The sequence below is a fragment of the Neovison vison genome, chromosome 5, assembly GCF_020171115.1.
Source record: "Neovison vison isolate M4711 chromosome 5, ASM_NN_V1, whole genome shotgun sequence".
In the NCBI taxonomy this organism is placed as follows: domain Eukaryota; kingdom Metazoa; phylum Chordata; class Mammalia; order Carnivora; family Mustelidae; genus Neogale; species Neogale vison.
Genome location: NC_058095.1, coordinates 99,554,179 through 99,572,785, shown reverse-complemented (window position 1 = coordinate 99,572,785; position 18,607 = coordinate 99,554,179). Strand labels below are relative to the sequence as shown.

The 18,607-nt window shown below is 43.6% G+C and overlaps 1 protein-coding gene across 5 annotated transcripts in view; it reads left to right on the top strand.

Annotated features, from left to right (window-relative positions):
• DCLK1 (doublecortin like kinase 1) overlaps positions 1 to 18,607 on the top strand; it is a 350,518-nt gene that overhangs the window by 252,239 nt on the left and 79,672 nt on the right. For all 5 annotated transcript variants that reach the window (XM_044249592.1, XM_044249591.1, XM_044249594.1 and 2 more), the window contains exons 5-6: positions 136 to 252; positions 17,258 to 17,352. In XM_044249592.1, the coding sequence (XP_044105527.1) occupies positions 136 to 252; positions 17,258 to 17,352 (212 nt within the window). The remainder of the gene's footprint in view (positions 1 to 135; positions 253 to 17,257; positions 17,353 to 18,607) is intronic.

Genomic DNA, 18,607 nt, shown 5'->3' with positions numbered 1-18,607 from the left:
AGATAAGCAGTGGGCTGGCAGGAATTCGATAGGACTGAGAGGGGCCAGATATGTCTGTCTCCAGGTTTACTGTGCATTTTGAATGATTTGTTCCATGATCCTGTAATGACCTGTGGTTGTTGTTCTTTCCCCCAGAATGTCGAGTGGTGAAGTCCACTTCCTACACCAAAATAGCTTCATCATCCCGCAGGAGCACCACCAAGAGCCCAGGACCTTCCAGGCGCAGCAAATCCCCTGCCTCAACCAGCTCAGGTAAAACGTCAACAGAGATGAAGAAACCGTCTTGTTTCTAACGTGTGATGAGCAGAGGGTGTGTGAAGCCCAGAGTATGAGGTTTTTAAGATAGAGGAGATTCTGGTTTACAATTTTAGAACAAGTTGGAACAAGTTGGTGGAACAGATTTGCCAGAGTCTAACAGGTTAGCTTTAAGAAAAAGCACCGAGCTTGGGAAAACTTTACTTAGCAAAGACTTGGGAAACCCCGATTTGCCCACAAATAGAAGTATACCACTGACTTGCTTCATTTCTACTAAAAAAAAAAAAAAAGAAAAAAAAAATCAGTTTTTCAGGTTAAGAGCCCCCAACTCTACAAGTCTCCGGTCAAGACATTTATTCTGTGTGGGTCTGGCTTACGAGGAGTTTCCAATCTGTCTTTGCTAAACTTGCGTGTAACACCTGTTTTACTTTGGACCCCAACACGACTCTGGAGCTAAAAGCAGTGAGAACGCGAGCCTGGGGCAAGGAAAGCGGCAGCGGCTCTGGTCTGTGTCCTGCCTCTCAGTGGCTCTGGTGCTAGAACAGGAGGTAGACTCAGGAAATGACCATCTCAGCCCTGCATCTTTCTTCTTTGGTCTTAAAAATGACATGCGTCCATTAGGTGTCTGTTGGGTTTGGTTTGGTTTTTCCTTTTTTCTGTCTGATTTCAGGAATAAGGTGTTTTTCACTGTCGAAGGGAATTATTTATTAAATCATATAAACTGTTAAATGGGAAATTTTTTTAAGATTTTATTTATTTGACCGATAGAGATGACAAGTAGGCAAAGAGGCAGGCAGAGAGAGAGAGGAGGAAGCAGGCTCCCTGCTGAGCAGAGAGCCCGATGTGAGGCTCGATCCCAGGACCCTGGGATCATGACCCGAGCCGAAGGCAGAGGCTTTAACCCACTGAGCCACACTGGTGCCCCTAAATGGGAATTATTAAACGATACATACATCCAGGTGATTGTCCCTAATCTCCTGCAGACAGAGAAGCTCTTATAAACAGAGGCAAAGACCTTTGGGGCCTACATAGAGGCCTTCTTGTAACCACCAGTGTGGCCCCAGAGGCACATCCAAAGATTTCTAAGTTGGGGCTCCGAGGCCTGCCTCTGGCATCCTTCACCAGCTCTTACACTACAGTGTACGTTATACCTCCAGCCTTAAAAATAGAGGAGCTATGATCTGTTTTTCCTAATAAAAAATAATACTATAACCTCCAAAGTGAGTCTTGGAAAAAGGAGTTCTTCGTAAGCTGGCTAGCCGGAACACCCAGCTCAACTTGGTTCTCTGAGATTTACCTTCTCTCTGGACTTTTACTGGTTATAGCTCTTCCCTAGACAGGTGTCCAAAGATCTTCTCTTTTGCGTCTCCCGCAAAGGGTGGTAACAATGGGCAGCCACTGCCTCCTCACAGCGTGTCCTATGTTGTAACCAGCCAGGGAATGTGTCTCATATCATAGCTGGTGCTAAGATGCAGATTTTTGGCTCCTCCTCGTGTAAGGGTGGGCTGAGAACTCCTTCCTTAGTATGACGTAGCTCACCCAGACTGGATGGAACCCTGAAATGAGACTTGCTAACGGGTAAGGTATTGAGACTCAAAGTTCAGAGTGCATGAATGTCACCTGGGAGATCAGTAAAGTGCCATTCTGACGGCCGCCCCAGATTCTGACCGAGGGCCATAAACTTCCACAAACCTATGTTTTAAGCAAGTATTTTAGACGATTTTTAATCAGATGGTCTTTGCACCATATGATGAGAATCCGTGGGTTCAGAAAGTGGTTCCCAAAATGGGTCTCCCTGGACCAGCAGTAGCACCATCCCCTGAGCACGTGTTAGAAATGCAGTCTTGGGGCACCTGGGTGGCTCAGTCAGTTAAGTGTCTGCCTTCGGCTCAGGTCATGATCGCGGGGGGCCTGGGATCGAGCCCCACATCGGGCTCCCTGCTCAGCAGAGAGCCCGCTTCTCCCGCTCCCTCTGCCTGCTGACCTGCCTACTTGTGCTCTCTATCTCTCTGTCAAATAAATAAATAAAGTCTGAAAGAAAGAAAGAAGACAGAAGGAAGGAAGAAAGGGAAAGGAAAGGAAGGAAGGAAAGAATGAAGGAAGGAAGGAAAAAAAGAAAAGAAATGCAGTCTTGATGAGCCTCTTCGCAGACCCACTGAATCAGAAACTCTGGAGCAAGGGCCCAGCCATCTGGGTTTTCATAAGCCCTCCATGTGAATCCGATCGATGCTCGTCCAAGTTTGAGAACTAATGAATTACAGATATCAAGAGGGAAATAAATACATGGAGTCATCTGACTGTGCATAATCTAGTGAAAGATACAGCTTGCTAATCCTCCTTTATTGGCATGACAGGGATGACTTCCTTTCCACGCCTCTGCTTGCTTCCAAGGGGCAGTGTCCATCTTTAACCCTTGCAACCCAAGAGCAGAGCTCTAGACACCATGAAGTGTAGACCCAGGTTACAATGACCCACTTTCAGAGAACCGATTACCTGCGGCAAGAGAGAGTTTCGGTCTGAAGACCACCCTTCCCTGGAAACAGATATGGGGGAAAGTCTTTGCCTTCAAGAGAGATACCACCTACACACAGACCACATTTGTAGAGGTCCACAAATTAACCTTGTTGATTAAGCTTGTTCATAAACCAGCCCATAGGTTAAAACTGAGCTCTTTGGAACAGGTTCAGTCTGGACCAAAGAACACTGCTCATTTCCTTTGAGCAAACCTGGGCTATCCAGTGAACCCGCATGGAGCAGTAAGGAAGAAAGAGATCTTGGGCCTAGCCAGCCGGTTGCCCCTAAAATCTTGGCTCTTTAGTATAACATGGAAAGGAGAAAGAAGCTCCATAGTACCCAAAACATTAGCAATACTATTAAAAATAATGATATTAAAAAAAAACAAAATTAGTCCCCAATCCAAAACAAGTCTGACATTGACAAATTGTTTTTGGCTTTTCTCTCTTTTTTCTTAGTATATACCAGGTGTAATGGGGTAAATATCTAATAACACATGATTAGCCAAATTTTTCTGTCTTTTACAGTATAGCTATTTCAACGGAATCAATATGCATTATTTAAGCACTATAGCTGTTGACTTCTTGTTGTGATTTTTTTTTTTAAGATTTTATTTATTTATTTGACAGACAGAGATCACAAGTAGGCAGAGAGGCAGAGAGAGAGGAAGGGAAGCAGGCTCCCTGCCAAGCAGAGAGCCCAATGTGGGGCTTGATCCCTGGACCCTGGGATCATGACCTGAGCCAAAAGCAGAGGCTTAATCCACTGAGCCCCCCAGGCGCCCCTGTTGTGATTGTTTTTAACAGTTTTTAAAATGTTGATTTAGTTTTATTTTTTTTAATTGAAGTAGGGTTGACACACAATGTTGCATTCATCTCAGGTGTAGAGCATGGTGATTTGGCAAGTCTATACATTGTGATGTGCTCTCCACAGTGTGGCTCCCATCTGTCACCAAACAACACCATACAATGCCATTGACTACATTGCCTGTGTTGTGTCTTTTATCCCCATGACTTATTCGTTCCTTAACTGGAAGCCTGCTTCCCCCACTCCCCTTCACCCATATTGCCCATCCCCCAACTCCCTCCCTCTAGCAACCATCAGTCTGTTCTTGGTATTTATGGGTCTAGCTCTACTTTTATTTTTGTTTGTTTATTCATTTAACAGGTTTTATATTTAAGACCTGTGGGCTGGCAGTGAAGTGCTCCTAGGTTTGGGCAGAATTTTATTTTTCTGTTTCTATTTAGTCCTTATAAGTCAAGAAAGAGGGATAAGTCAGATTATCGTACACATGTTGAAGAATGTTATCATGAGATCTGGAGTAGTTACGGTCTGCTGCTGAGTTTTCTACTATAGATGCAAAAGAAGTGTCCTTGCATTTTCTGTCTGATTTGTGGCAGCCAAGATTGAATGAGGGAACGCAAGAGAAAAACATGGAGAGAGAATTTTTGCGACTCAGAAATAACTTTGCAAATAGTGAAAAACCTGTTCTACTCCAAAAATGAATCTAAAATTTGAGTTTACAAAAAAGAATTATGAATCTAATTTTAAGAAGATAATTATGAATACAGGACGTTTATTGCACTTTAGGATTAACGGGTAACATAATCACTACTCAGCATCTCTAAGATTATATAAGTCTTATAAATATAATATATCTAATATATCTAATTATAATCTTATAAATATAGATGAATGTATCATTTACCAAAAGTAATTTCAGAAACTCTAAAAAGCAGACAGGCAAATGTAATGAATGTATTTCTATTCGTCACTGCCAACAGTTGTAACTATCCTTTTTAGAAGTTTAAAATGGGAAGGATGATGGGGTGCCTGGGTGGCTCAGTGGGTTAAACCTCTGCCTTCAGTTCAGGTCGTGATCTCAGGGTCCTGGGATTGAGCCCCACATCGGGCTCTTTGCTCAGCAGGGAACCTGCTTCCCACTCTCTCTCTGCCTGCCTCTCTGCTTACTTGTGATCTCTCTTTCTCTCTCTCTCTCTCTGTCAAATAAATAAAATATTTTTTAAAAATTAATAGTCTAAAATGGGAAGGATGCATGAACCTCAGAATCAATAGATTTTTCTCAAACAAGCATTTTTCTTTTGTTTCCCTGCGCCCTTTCAACTTTAGTTAAAATCTGGTTGATCTGACCAGCACTAACTTGGAATTTATGATAGGTGTGCCCCTGCCGGGTACTGTCATTTCCATTAAGAGAGTAGAATCTGAATCCATTCTACCAACAGCAATCCGACAACAAAAAGAAATAAAAGGTATTCAAATGGGCAAAGAAGAAGTCAAACTCTCTCTCTTCGCAGATGACATGATACTTTATATGGAAAACCCGAATCCATTCTAAAATTAAACTTCACTCGAGGTATTTTTTACCTTCTAGGTCAAAATTAATTAAGGGGCACTGGTCGCATTTTGTTTAACGTAAGGCCTTTATGCATAGAAAGTTTTGTATTTTGATCTAGAAAGTATGCCATGCAACCATTTCTTTGTTGTGTAACAGCTTATAATAGGCAATGACTGTCCCTTGACTCTGACTTGCTGCCAAATCTTATCACCTTCCTCTGGATGATTCTAAAGAGAGAGGTTTACAGAGCAGCAATACCCAGTCACAAATTTGTGGCTTATGTCAACGTTCCCAAGACCACTCTATTTCCCTGAGCCCAGAGTTTAGGAAGTCCAGTTTCCATTTCTTTTCTGGGCAGTCACAGATGATAGGTATCAAGGGAATGCCTGCCTCAGTGCCCTCCACTGTGCTAGCCTAAGACTCCCAGCTCCACTCAAGCATGGCCCTTAAACCAGCAGAAAGGAACACTGAATTATCTCTACATTAATTGCATCACCATTTTCTTAAAATGGCCTATTCCCTGTTTTTCAGAAATCATAAAGACTAGAACGTAGATAATTTTACTTTCATACCCCTAAGTGCTGATGTGGCCCCAAACCCAATTATCACCAATGAACCTGACTTTCGAACATTAAAGAATCTAGGTTTCTCCCCCTAAAGCATCAACTCAAAGTTTGAAATCATTTTTGTTTCAGTTGTTCAATTTCTACTTCCAATATTCATCATCCTACATTATACAGAGATTAGAGCATAGTACAAAGTTGGGATTTGCTCAGTTTTTTCATGCCATGCTACCGTTCATGATAATACTCTTAACTTATATTTAAATACATCAGAGTTTACATGGGATTTTTCTGTCTTTGATCTTTTTTGGTTCTCCTAACCAACTTCCAACTACAATCAAGACATGATAATATTATTTGTTATATAATAATATAGCCTGTTTTTAGAAATGAGGAAAGAGTGAGGGCTGGGGTAACTGCTTGGTCCAGAGTGATAAGAGTTAATCATGGCAGCTCCGGGCTGGTGCCTGGGGCTGCCAGTGCTTCAGACCAGGCAGGCTAGCCATCCTTGATATCTGTTTATTCACCTCTATTTATGAGAGACTTGATCTCCAGAAAATCACTAATACAGTACCTAGTTTAACAGTGCAATTTACAACAACATAACACTTTGCAATAGAAGCCCAAGTATTCGTCCCAGGACCAGCATGCAAGGAGGTGAAATGAATTCACTCCAACCTCATGATGTATGGTCAGTGGTAGACAGAAACTTTCCCTTGTAAGTCAGTGGTAGAACAAGAATGAGAATCCCCTGTAAATCTTCCCTTCGTCCCTTACTCATTCTTCTTCTTGGAACTGAAAGAAGCTAGAGATGATTTATTAATGTAAGGTGTTCATTGACACATCAGAAGCAAGAAGTACAGGCATTTGCTAGGCACTGATAATGCAGAGATGAAAGAGACAGCCTGTATGCTCAAGAAGCACATAGGTCAAGCCCCCTAAATAATTTATAGATAGCATAACTCACATACCTGTTGAATTATTATTAATCTCCTTCACAGAGAGAGTCTGAAAAGGCAATTGAAACGCGAAGAAAAAGAGAGACCAGGAGACTTAATAACACACACGAAGAGTAATGAGCCCCCAGACGATTGAATGTGGTTATCACTAAGGAATGGGAAAAGTAGTTTTTAGTTGCTTCTTAAAGAAACAAGAATATATAAAAGTACCATAAAGAGTATTTAATATGGGTTGAATCTTTATTCATGTGTGTTTATCTTTGGAACACAGACGTCTCATAAAATGTGTAATTTAAAAGTGAAATTCTTTTAAACAAATTCTTTTATCTGCACAAAGAAGTTAAAACAAAATAACTCCAAAATAAAAGTATACTATGCACTAATTTTTTCAGTAAAAATGGATGTTTAGTTTTGCTTTATATTGGTTTCTTAATATTAAAGATAAACATTAAAAGTAAAGAAAACCACATTTACCTACCTTGAATTTTCATTATGGCAGTCCTTAAAACTTACAGATTTAAAAATTTTGACCTCTTCATGGATCACTTCTAAGAACTTCGGGGTTTTATGTTTGCTTTAGAATTTTTATTTCCATTTAAACAGATGGTCACCTTTTTATCATAAAATAACACCTCTTTAGATTCTCTGTAAAGCCAATGGCAAACATAGTGGAGACCCAGTGGGTGCCATCAATTCAAGCACAAGCTGATGCACTTTCTTGCCCTTTACAAGTTTGTCGTTTAAGCCAGGAACCCTCCTGCAACAACCATTCATTCATCCAATATGCACTGAGATTCCACCCTTGACCAGCTGTGCTGCGTGCTGGAGATACAAGGGTAAATGTAGGATGGAGGGAAAAGTTGAGTGACTTAGTTAATAACCTTCTACCATGACTGAAGCATCATCCTGTTCTCCCTGGGCTTCACACTTGTATATGACTCTGGAAATCCTGAAGTTTTCTTATTTATGCTATTCAGATTTTCCTTTTTTACAGTTATATAAAAATATTTTATGCAACATATGTAGATAAGACAGGAATCAAAGCTGGGGAAGCAAAGAGAATTTTAATCAGCTTCTAGTCCAATATGTCAACTTTTTTTGATCTGTATCAAACACCTTCAAAGGCAGATTTCTGACTATTATTTTTTGTTAGCTTAATCCTTTCCTACAATGTAGATTTCAGTCTTATACATTCTATGGAGGATCTTGGCTGTTTTAGAGTTCTGAGGGAATTCTTGAAAACCAAATTCACCAAGAAGATCAAGGGGGATTGATGAGTCATCCCTTGTGTTTTTAGAATTTTCTCTTGCATGTAAAGCTCAGTCCTCCTTCCATTCTCTTTCCCTGCACCTATCAATTCCTGCTAGTGCTCACCCTCAGCTGGTGAGTGTCTCCAAAGGTACTCTTCAAAGCTTTGAACCATTATCTTGACCCACTCTCTGTAGGGGGCAGGCAGCAGCCTATAGCAGTTGCCTTTATGAACTCCTCACTGGAAAAGCCCCATATTTATTAAATGAATATTTCCTGAACATCTGCCGGTTCCAGGTGTGTATCCGGTCCCAAGGATACAAAGATGATTAAACCACTGTTCTTGTCTTCAAGTTGCTTATACTCTGGCCTTCAAGTTGGGAGATAAGCATATATATATACACCATATAACTGTAATAGTGTAGAAAGTGCCATGACAGCCCAGAGGAGGAAAGGGTTAGGTCTCATTCGTGGGATCAGGGAAAACTTCCAAGAGAAAAGGACTTAACAAATTGAAGGATCCTGCCAGGATGGCATCACCACTTGAAGAAACAATGTGAGGTAAGGCCCAAAGGCATGAAAGTGTATGGCGTACTTAAGGAACAGTGGCTAGTCCGATAAAAACAGATGATAGATTGGAAGAAAGGGTTGGAGAAGATGGTGGTAGCCACGTTGGTTATGGATTGCGTGGGCTCATGAAGGCATGTCTTGTTGTAGATATTAGGGGATGAATGAGAATTTTAGTAAGACCATGATTTGATTTTTATTTGAATTTTAGGAACAGTGGTACAGTAGTAGAGAGAATGGCTACAGTAGCAAGGGGCCAAGTGTCATGGAAGGCTACATGAGGTCGCTGCAGTTATCCTGGAAAGAAATTGTCGGGCTGGAATTTAAAGAGCAATGATGGGAATGGCGTAGACTTTGAAAAGGAAATGAGTAGCAACATGGACGGGACTGGAAGAGATTATGCTGAGTGAAATCAGTCAAGCAGAGAGAGTCAATTATCATATGGTTTCACTCATTTGTGGAGCATAACCAATAGCATGGAGGACAAGGGGCGTTAGAGAGTAGTAGGGAATTTGGGTAAATTGGAAGGGGAGGTGAACCATGAGAGACGATGGACTCTGAAAAACAGTCTGAGGGGTTTGAAGTGGCGGGGGGGTGGGAGGTTGGGGTACCAGGTGGTGGGTATTATAGAGGGCACAGCTTGCATGGAGCACTGGGTGTGGTGAAAAAATAATGAATACTGTTTTTCTGAAAATAAATAAATTGGGAGAAAAAAAAAAAAAAAAAAAAAAAAGAAAAGGAAATGAATCGGGAATTTAACTGGGCATGAGGCCAGAAGAGGAGAAAGGAATCAGCGCTGAGGAGCAGGTTTGAGCATTGAGGCAGAGTGGTGGGTGAGTCCATTTCAGATGTGTGGAGTGTGAGTTGTTTTGGAAACATCAGTAGGCAATTAGGAATAAGGAGCTATGTTTGAGTCAGATTTGAACCAATGATAGATATTTGGGAGATCGTGGCTTATAATAATGATTTAAATACTAGAAATGCAGGATGCCTCTCCCTCCATTTCAGTGAAAGGTTCGTAGAGTAAGGATGGACACGGAAGCATGGTGACCGTCTGCAATTACAAGAGCACATCAGAAGAGACAGGAGAATCCTGACAGAGCAGTGACAGAAGGCACAGGGCAGAAAGTTTCAAGATGAAGGGAGAGGCCAGAAATGATGTTAAGTCTAGTAGCATGAGAACTGAGAGGTGGTCATAGGACTTAGCAGCAAGGACATCACTGGTGACCCGTGAAAGATCCATTTTAGCGGGCAAACCCATATGGCAGTGGAGGACCCTCCAGGCACGTTGTCCCTGGTGGGGGAGAGGGGGTCACTATAGAATTGCTCCAGGTCTGACTCCCAGGCTCAGCTGTCAGGGCAGGCCATCCTACAGAACCCTGTAGTGTGGGGGGCGGAGCACCCACTTGGGGACCAGAGGAGCTGAGAGCCCTTCGGTCCCAGGACCCTCATTCACCTTGATCTAAGGTACCCTTACACACCTAGTTCCTTCAAAATAACCACAGCCTGTTCTGGGATCCCAGCTGATGCATTTTCATAATTTTAACTTGTATTATTATTATTTTTAAAGATTTTATTTATTTATTTGACAGAGAGAGATCACAAGTAGGAAGAGAGGCAGGCAGAGAGAGAGGAGGAAGCAGGCTCCCTGCTGAGCAGAGAGCCCGATGCGGGACTCGATCCCAGGACCCTGAGATCATGACCTGAGCCAAAGGCAGCGGCTTAACCCACTGAGCCACCCAGGTGCCCCTTAACTTGTATTATTTTAATGATTCATTCATTTACTTTAGAGAGAGAGCATGCATGAGTAGGGAGAGCGGCAAAGGGGGAGAGAGAGAGAGAGACTGAAGCAGACTCTCCACTGGGCACAGAGCCCGACGCAGGGCTCCATTCCATGACCCTGAGATCACGACCTGAGCTGAAATCACAAGCCAGATGCTCAAGCTACTGAGCCACCCAGGTGCCCCACATTTTCATAGTTTTAAATCAGAGGTCTCCCAATGACCCTATTTTATTGCTGAATTAAATTTTTCCCCTTTTCCCCTGAAATCCTTTTCAACTCTCCCCTCCTCTTCTATATTCAGTTTGTCACTAATCTTCCTGGCTTCCTCTTTGCAGTGCTGTCCTAGAGCTCCAACTTCTCACAGGCTACAGAAACTGCTTGCTAGGTGGCCTCCTCCCTGCTTTTTTCCTCTGTCCTTTACATCTGCTTTGCACACTGATGTCAGACTCGTTGCCATGACTTAGTGTCTGCCCAATAAAGTCTAAACTCCTTATTCTCATAGGAAGAACTTTCTTGATTTGGCCACAGTCTTCTTTTCCAGCTCTCTCTCCCCCTTTTCCTCTGGACGTAAGCTTCATCCTGTGAGCTAATTTACATTGCTACCAGATACCCCTGGGGCTTTTGCACTTGCACCTTTCAGAATCCGAGGAGCCTTCTTCTGCCCCTTTAGCTGTCCAAAGGGCACACACCCAGTTGGCCCAGATGACCTCCATTGAAGGTGATCCCCTGATCACCTTGCTGTTTAGGTTCTTCTCCACCTGTGACATCTGTGACAATTGATTTGGCTCGTAGTCTGTAGGTGACATATCATATCACCCTCCTAGGTATAAGGTTTCTGAGAACAGGAGTTCTTTACACACTCTATGTTCTGTGTGCTTCCAAGTTCGCAGTAAGTACTGATTAAATGGACCAGATGAGTGAATTGAGAAGTACTAGGATCTGTTTAAGTTGCCTAGGTTTCCTGGTGTTCAAGGGCCTTTTTACAAATACTTATTAAAAAAAATTAATTCATAGGGACACCTGGGTGGCTCAGCCAGTTAAGGGGCTGCCTTTGGCTCAGGTCACGATCCTAAGGTCCTGGGATCAAGTCCTATATCAGGCTCCTTGTTTAGCGGGAGTCTGCTTCTCCCTCTGCCTGCCACTCCCCCTGCTTGTGCTGTCTCTGTCTGTGTCTCTTTGATTAAAAAAAATAATAATAATTCATAGAGCCAGGTCACTTCCCATATCTCCACAGTATCTGTGGACTCCCCAATTCCCATTATTCTCAGCAGACAGTCCATTTGAATTGGACCCATTGTTTCAGTTTAAGAAGGAAATGTAGGGGCACCTGGGTGGTGCAGTTGGTTAAGTGACCGACTCTTAGTGCCAGCTCAGGTTGTGATCTTGGGTCATGAGATCGAGCCTCAGGCTGGGCTCTTTGCTCAGCGCAGAGTCTGCTTAAGACCTTCTCTCTCTCCCTCTGTCCCTCCCCCACCCAAATAAATAAATACATCTTAAAAAAAAAAAAAAAAGAAATGTAGATATACAGAGAAATTTAGAGATCCACCTCACCTGTGGGCTGAGCATGTATGAAGATAGAATTAGGAAAAATCATCTTCCCCAAGAGTCCCCCAACCCTCCACTCCATGAGATAGTTGTCTGTTTTCTCTTGGCCTTATTTGACCCCATCTGCCTTTTGTTTCTTTTTCTTCTTCTCAATAATGTGGCAAGCAATGGACAAGGGCTGGGGAAAGAGAACTTAGAGTATCTATAGCCTCCTCCATGATCAGGGAATGAGAGAAAGTCTAAGGCGAGCAGTTAGATCTCAAAAACACGCCTGAATCCCTGCCCCCTAGATCCACAGCCGGGTTCCCTGTGCTGCAAGGGCAGCAGCCCAAATACACGAGCCACCTTATGTGCAGAAAGGAGGTAGGGGAAGGACAAGGTAGGTGTTTGTGTCTAAAAAGTGACCTTGTAAGGGGAAATGGGTGACTCCGTGGGTTAAAGCCTCTGCCTTCAGCTCAGGTCATGATCCCAGGGTCCTGGGATCGAGCCCCACATCGGGGCTCTCTGCACAGCTTCCTTTCCTCTCTTTCTGCCTATCTGTGATCTCTGTCAAATAAATAAATAAAATCTTAAAAAAAAAAATAAAAATTTTAATCTCACGAAACAAACTGTGGGTTGCTGGGGGGAGGGGGGTTGGGAGAAGGGGGTAGGGTTATGGACATTGGGGAGGGTATGTGCTTTTGGGTAAATTGGAAGGGGAGATGAACCATGAGAGACTATGGACTCTGAAAAACAGTCTGAGGGGTTTGAAGTGGCGGGGGGGTGGGAGGTTGGGGTACCAGGTGGTGGGTATTATAGAGGGCACAGCTTGCATGGAGCACTGGGTGTGGTGAAAAAATAATGAATACTGTTTTTCTGAAAATAAATAAATTGGAAAAAAAAATAAAAATAAAATAAAAATAAAAATTTTAAAAAGTAACAATAAAAAGTGACCTTGTAATTAGGTAATCTTGCTTGGAGATTGCTGGGATTTCAGAACCAGTTTGAGACATTTAAATATTTAGCTTCCACATGTGGTCTGAGACTTTTAAGACCAAAACTGTAAAGAGAGGAAACCCTTTAAGTTCACAAAGGCATTACTAAATTAATACACCTGTGGGTCTACTCATTTAAAAGGAACAATGAATTAGTAAAAATAAACCAATTTTTCTGAATTCTAGAGATTTTTTTTAAAGTAACTTTCTACTCAGTAAGTTTTGGGAATCAGGGGCCGATGAACAGAGTCGGACACCTAGTAAGTATGTGGTGCACACTGTGTGTGCTAACTGATTGATTATAGGGCCCCGAATTATGACTTCAGTGAGTAAAATAGAGTAGGATCATCTCTCTGAAATGATAAAGGGAAAGGTATGGCTGGATCCTTGGGGAGGAGTAACATCCAGTGACCAGTTCATGCTGTTGTGTCCCCAGTGGGCCCCGTTGGACAAAAGGCAGGGGCACAAACTAGGGCTTTTCATACACAGCTCTTTGGGGCCAGTTGCATGATTGATCATCATGGGATCTGTGAATAACCCAGCCTAAAGTTTAGCCCTTCTCATTCAGGATGTAACGAGAAGAGTGAGGGATTCAGGACTGACGGAAAATGAACCCAGACATACCCTTAGACCTGCTTGCCCACTTAAAAACAACCACACTGAGTTGACGTTTTCCCCCTTTGAAATACGGAATCCTTTAATAAAGGAATACTTAACTCTGTAAAGTAATGCCATTTGTTTCTTGAATTTTTAATAAGTTCTACTAAATAGGTGGCAAAGCCGTCTCTTTTGGCATTTGGACACTTTGGGTAGTACGGGACGAAAAACAACTGAACTCAATCCATGTGTCAGCCGTACTTATGAGATAAAGTTACGTATTCCGGCAGTGATTCAACAGTAAGGTGTGTGGGAGTGTCTGGATGTCAAGAACCGTTTTTCAGAGGTTGCAGATGCTTTTTAGGTGGCCAAGAGGAAGAGTCTGAATAGAAACTCTGACCCTAAGAATACAGGCCGTTCCGACTTGGAAGCAGGTTGTGTTCCAAGACTGGCTGATCGTAAATGGCTTGTTTGGCACTTGAGCTTTCTCTTTCTGGAGAGAGGGCAACAGAAGGAGAAACCCTGAGTCCAGGGGCTTTAGAAGAAGGAGGCGTCCCAGTGAGAGGAGAAGAAAACCCAGAGGTCCTTAGCCCTGAAGAGGGGGGACAAAAGTTCTAGACACAACCTGACGTGTCAGGACAGGCCACTCATGGAGAAAGTGTGCAGTTCTTTGAGAAGATATAAATGAGATCTTTCCAAATGTTCATCTTTGGGCAAGTTACTGCATTGAAAACAGGACAAATTCTACCAACCTTCCCTGCGTGATTGATGTCACATACATCATTTCAGTCCCACATGTCCAAATTCTCTGTGTCCTTCCCAACTTACTCCCTCTCTTCTTGCCTTAATCCTCTTCAACCAACTGACTACCACGTCTTACACTTTTGAACCTCTAAAATCTCTCCTGAATGTTTCCATTTCCCTCTACCCCCACGGCACTACCCTCGACCCCGCCACACTGTCCCTACAACTATGGGACACTTAAATGTGCCATACTCCCTCCTGCCCAGACGGTCTCCTTAGGGATAGCTCCCAGCCCATTTATTATTCTCCCCTAATCCATTCTTGACAGGCAAGAGCTCTTGAGAGCTCTTAAAAATACAAATCTAATCTCCTGGCTCCTGCTTAAAATCATTCAAGAGTATGTCATTGCTCTTTGGATAAGAATCAAACATGAGTTTTAAAGCCCTGCATTATGGGACCCCTACCAACTCCTTCACCTTCATTAGTAAGTTTCTTTGCCTCCTGCCCATTTCCCAGCTAGTGCAACTTCTTCAGGTCTTTTCAGTGCACCACACTCCTCCCTCCCCCAGGCCCAGCCACAAAACAGTCCCTGGCTTTGGAACACTTTTCCCTCATTGTGCCCTCTTTCACCTGCAAAATCCTACCAATACTTAGCTTGGGTTTCCTTACCCTCTCGATAGGGTGTAGGATGACTTTGACCCCATTGTTTGTTAGGATTTCAGAGGCAACACCCAAAACCTCCCCCCTCAAAATACTTTATTGTGGTTACTAGTTCTGTTTTCTGATTTCCCTGCAGACTAGCAGGCTGGCGCCTTAGGAAATGTGGTGGTGAGGAGTGCCAATTCTGGGTTGTGTTAGTTATATTTGGGGCTCTGTCCCCATATTTGTTGGTCAAGTTGCTTACCATTTTATGCCCCGGTTTCCTCTTCTCTAAAAAGAATAGTGCCCGCCTCATAGTTACTGTGTTAAATGAGCTAATGTATACACATATGCTTGTAAGTGCACTCGTAAAAGCCCTGCTTAATTAAGTGCATTTACTGCTGCATAGAAAATAAGTCTTTGATAAATTGAGATGCACACAGAACAGGTACTTAAACAAATGCAAACATGTTGCAGTTTTGTTTTGCTTTTGGAAAAGGCTAAGGCTGTCATCCTGGAAGCCACTTTCTCTTTTTCTTTGTTTCCCATTAGCTTTATAAAATTTGTGAATCAAAAGTAAAAAATGTTAATTATCTGCTTGCTTCCCCATTTGCTCCCCCCCCACCTCCTCCCAGTCTGGGTTACCTTTAGGTGTGATGTAGAGATGTAAAGTGGAGAAATGGACAAAGAAAATCTGACTTTCACAGAACCTGCTTTTCTGTCAACTCAGAGGGATCCCTTGCCTTGTTAGTTGTAAATTCTGCCCAGGCGCCAGGGTCCTCAGTCCTTGCCTGTGTCCCAGCCTGCCCTTGCAGAGGCCGAAGGCTGGAAGTCCAGTACGAGGAGGCCTGAGCACCCTGTTCTTTAAACAGAGACAGGGCGGTAGAAGGCAAGCAAATTAAAGCCTTCTCAGTGCTTCCCTGCCCCCCCCCATTGTTGTTTGTTGTTGTTTTGAAGGCTTTGCTAAAGGGAAAAGGACACATGAGGGCAGCATGGGTTCTGTGACATTTTGAAAAGATCTTTAGAGGAGATGACAAAACAAGGAGCTTCCCACGCTCTTGGGCACTAAGTTTTTGTGCAAACGTTGTGAAAACCCAATAAACACTGTACGGGACCACTGATGGTGTGCCGGTGTCCTAAGCACCTAGGTAGTTACCAGGTCTTAGAAGTTATTGTCATTTTGATTTTCGGATGAGTCACTGGGCCTCTTGCCCCCCAGGCACTTCATTCTGATTCAGAGCCAAGGACGGAGAGCTCCAGCTTCCGGGAATCCGTGGTGTCGGGGGTGGGGGCTGCCGGTGGCTCTGCTGTGGTATGAGGCTTAATTGACACCTTTGATGTAGCCTAAGACAGAACCCGCACCTCCCACTGCTGCTTGGAAGACGTCAGCCTTACGCAGAGAAGGCATCTGCTGATGAATCCTGCATCTCATTCAGCTTGCTCTGGGAGCAGCCTTAGCCATCCTTAACTAATCCAACTGCCTCCCCGTTCCGCGGGCGCTCGGCTTAGTGCTGAGAAGGGATCTCGCCTCTTGCTCTTGCCAGGTTAAACCCTAAGACTGTGTCCATGTTAGAACTCATAGAAGGTAAGTTCAATGCATTCTTGCTCTCCTTCATGGAAAAGATTTCTCGTGCACCCTCAACAGTGTGTGTGTGTGGCTCGTGGCTAATCATTCTCCTTCGTGGACTGTGGATATAAAACATGTGAAAATGTTGTCCTGTGTATGGGTGGCAGAGGGGCAACCTCATTTAGCTTTAAAAAAGCCATGTCTCCGGAGTGTGTGATCAGTTCCTAGAGGTGATGGGACTCAGAGAAGAGAATTGCTTACTTGAGTTCTGTGGCTTTGATGGCATTTAGTGATCATGTTGTATAAAAGTCTGGAGAGTCGGGGAGAATTCCAGTGATTTAAACCTATCAGAAAGCAGCTTTTCTTTTCAGGAGCAGTGAAGACAGACTGTAAGGAGTTCCTGAGTGTCTGTGACAATTAGTTTGTCCCGTCGAAGGCAGGTCCTTCAGAGTTAGGCCAGAGGGGTATATAGGGCACAAGTGGATACGGGAGCTTCTAGAAGTGAGTTCTTCACTGTAAAAAGAAAGGGTCTTTTTTTTCAACAAGGCACTAGGAAAATCACTTGTGAGCTTTTCTAATATTTACTCCTACTGGGTGGTGCTGGGAAGCTAAACTACAGAATTAAGGGTGAATCCCACTGAAAATGTCTCAGGACCTTAACCACATCTATCAGTGCAGTTAATAGATTCATCGGGAAAGTTGTCCCGAGTACGTGTTTAAGCATTTTTGTGTAACCTGATGCTATAATTAGCACAGGATTAGCAAAACCATGAACTTCTGAAGAAGATTATTCCCGGAAGCTGTTTTTCAGGACAACAGATAGAAAGGTGTCTGGAATTTTAGCAAATGTCCCTCTATAATTGCTTGTTTCTCGGAGAAGACGATGTGTCATGAAAATTTTTTAACAAGCCGTTTTTTTTTTCTCTCTGTGATTCTTCGCTTCTAGTTAATGGAACCCCTGGTAGTCAGCTGTCTACTCCACGCTCGGGCAAGTCGCCAAGCCCATCACCCACCAGCCCGGGAAGCCTGCGGAAGCAGAGGGTAAGGAACTAAGCAAGCTCCTTGTTTAAGACCTGCCTGAGCTTCCGTGCAGTATGACACAGGGGCCAGCTCCCAAGAGCCCTGCTTGTCCCTAAGTAATAACCAGGTGAGGGCAGGCGGTGACCAGTGGCGGGTCACTTACTGTGACTATGGTTTCTCTTAGCTAGAACTCGGGGTTTTTATTTTCTCTCAATTTGTCCGTAGCTTAACTCTGTGAAGAGCCAACGGTTGCTGCCTCACTTTTAAGCGCGGCACCTCTTTTTTGTCCTGAATGGGCAAAGACATTATTGGCACTGGTTTTTAAGCTTCCGTGGTTGTGATGAGTTTCATCAGACCTCATCGCTGACCATTAGCCTTCCTGAAGAAGGGAAAGGAAAAAAGGTGTCATTTCGGAGAAGGGGGCCATGGTGGGGAATTGCTTTCTGGCACAGAATGGTGGTCCAAGTGGCTTAGGGTCCGTGGCTCAGGGGGATGGGTACAGATGACATGTGTATTTGTGAATGAAACCCTCATCGAGCGCCTTCTCTTTCATCATTTATTTATTTATTTATTTGGCTTTTTGTGTAATGTTAGAGAAGTTGACTGAGCTTAGCTTGGAGACCAAAGTCAAAAAGTTACTGGAAAGAGTGTTCGTTTCTCCACGCCTAGAGATGGGGAAGAACTACAGTTCTTATCTCCTCGCACTTGCACTGTGTGTCTTCCCCAGTAATACCACGGCGGGATTAAAGGGCTGGGAAGGTGCCGAGGAGAGGAAGGTGCAGAGGAGGGAACAGAGGGCCTTTTACTGTCCTGATTTCACGAGCAAGGTGGGGAGGAACACGTGCTCTTGGGAGGTTTTCTGATGGCGCTCGCTGAACATTTTAATAAGAAAGGGCTCCTCGGAGGCTTCTGAACCCAGAGACTGGATTCTTAGTTTGCTTTCTTTTATTATGTGCTTTTAAATGAAACTTCTAAGTTCCATAACTTTAAACTGCATCCAGAATGGAAGCTTTTCTCTTAAAGCCTCCCGCAAGCTTGCGTCCACGTGCCGCCGTCTAAAAGCAGGGGCAGGGGACTCGGTCGGACCCTGGTCCCTTTGGCGCCTGGCCCACCAAGTGTCAGGTTGTGCTGTCTTTCTCCACGGAGCCTCCTGGCCTCAGGTGTCGACGAGGGTTTAGATTCTCTGACGAGGCCTGAGCTTTGGCACCGGGTCCTCCACTAAAAGACTGTTACCTTCGCTAAGTCTGTTATCCTCTCCGAGTCTCAGTTGGAAAAA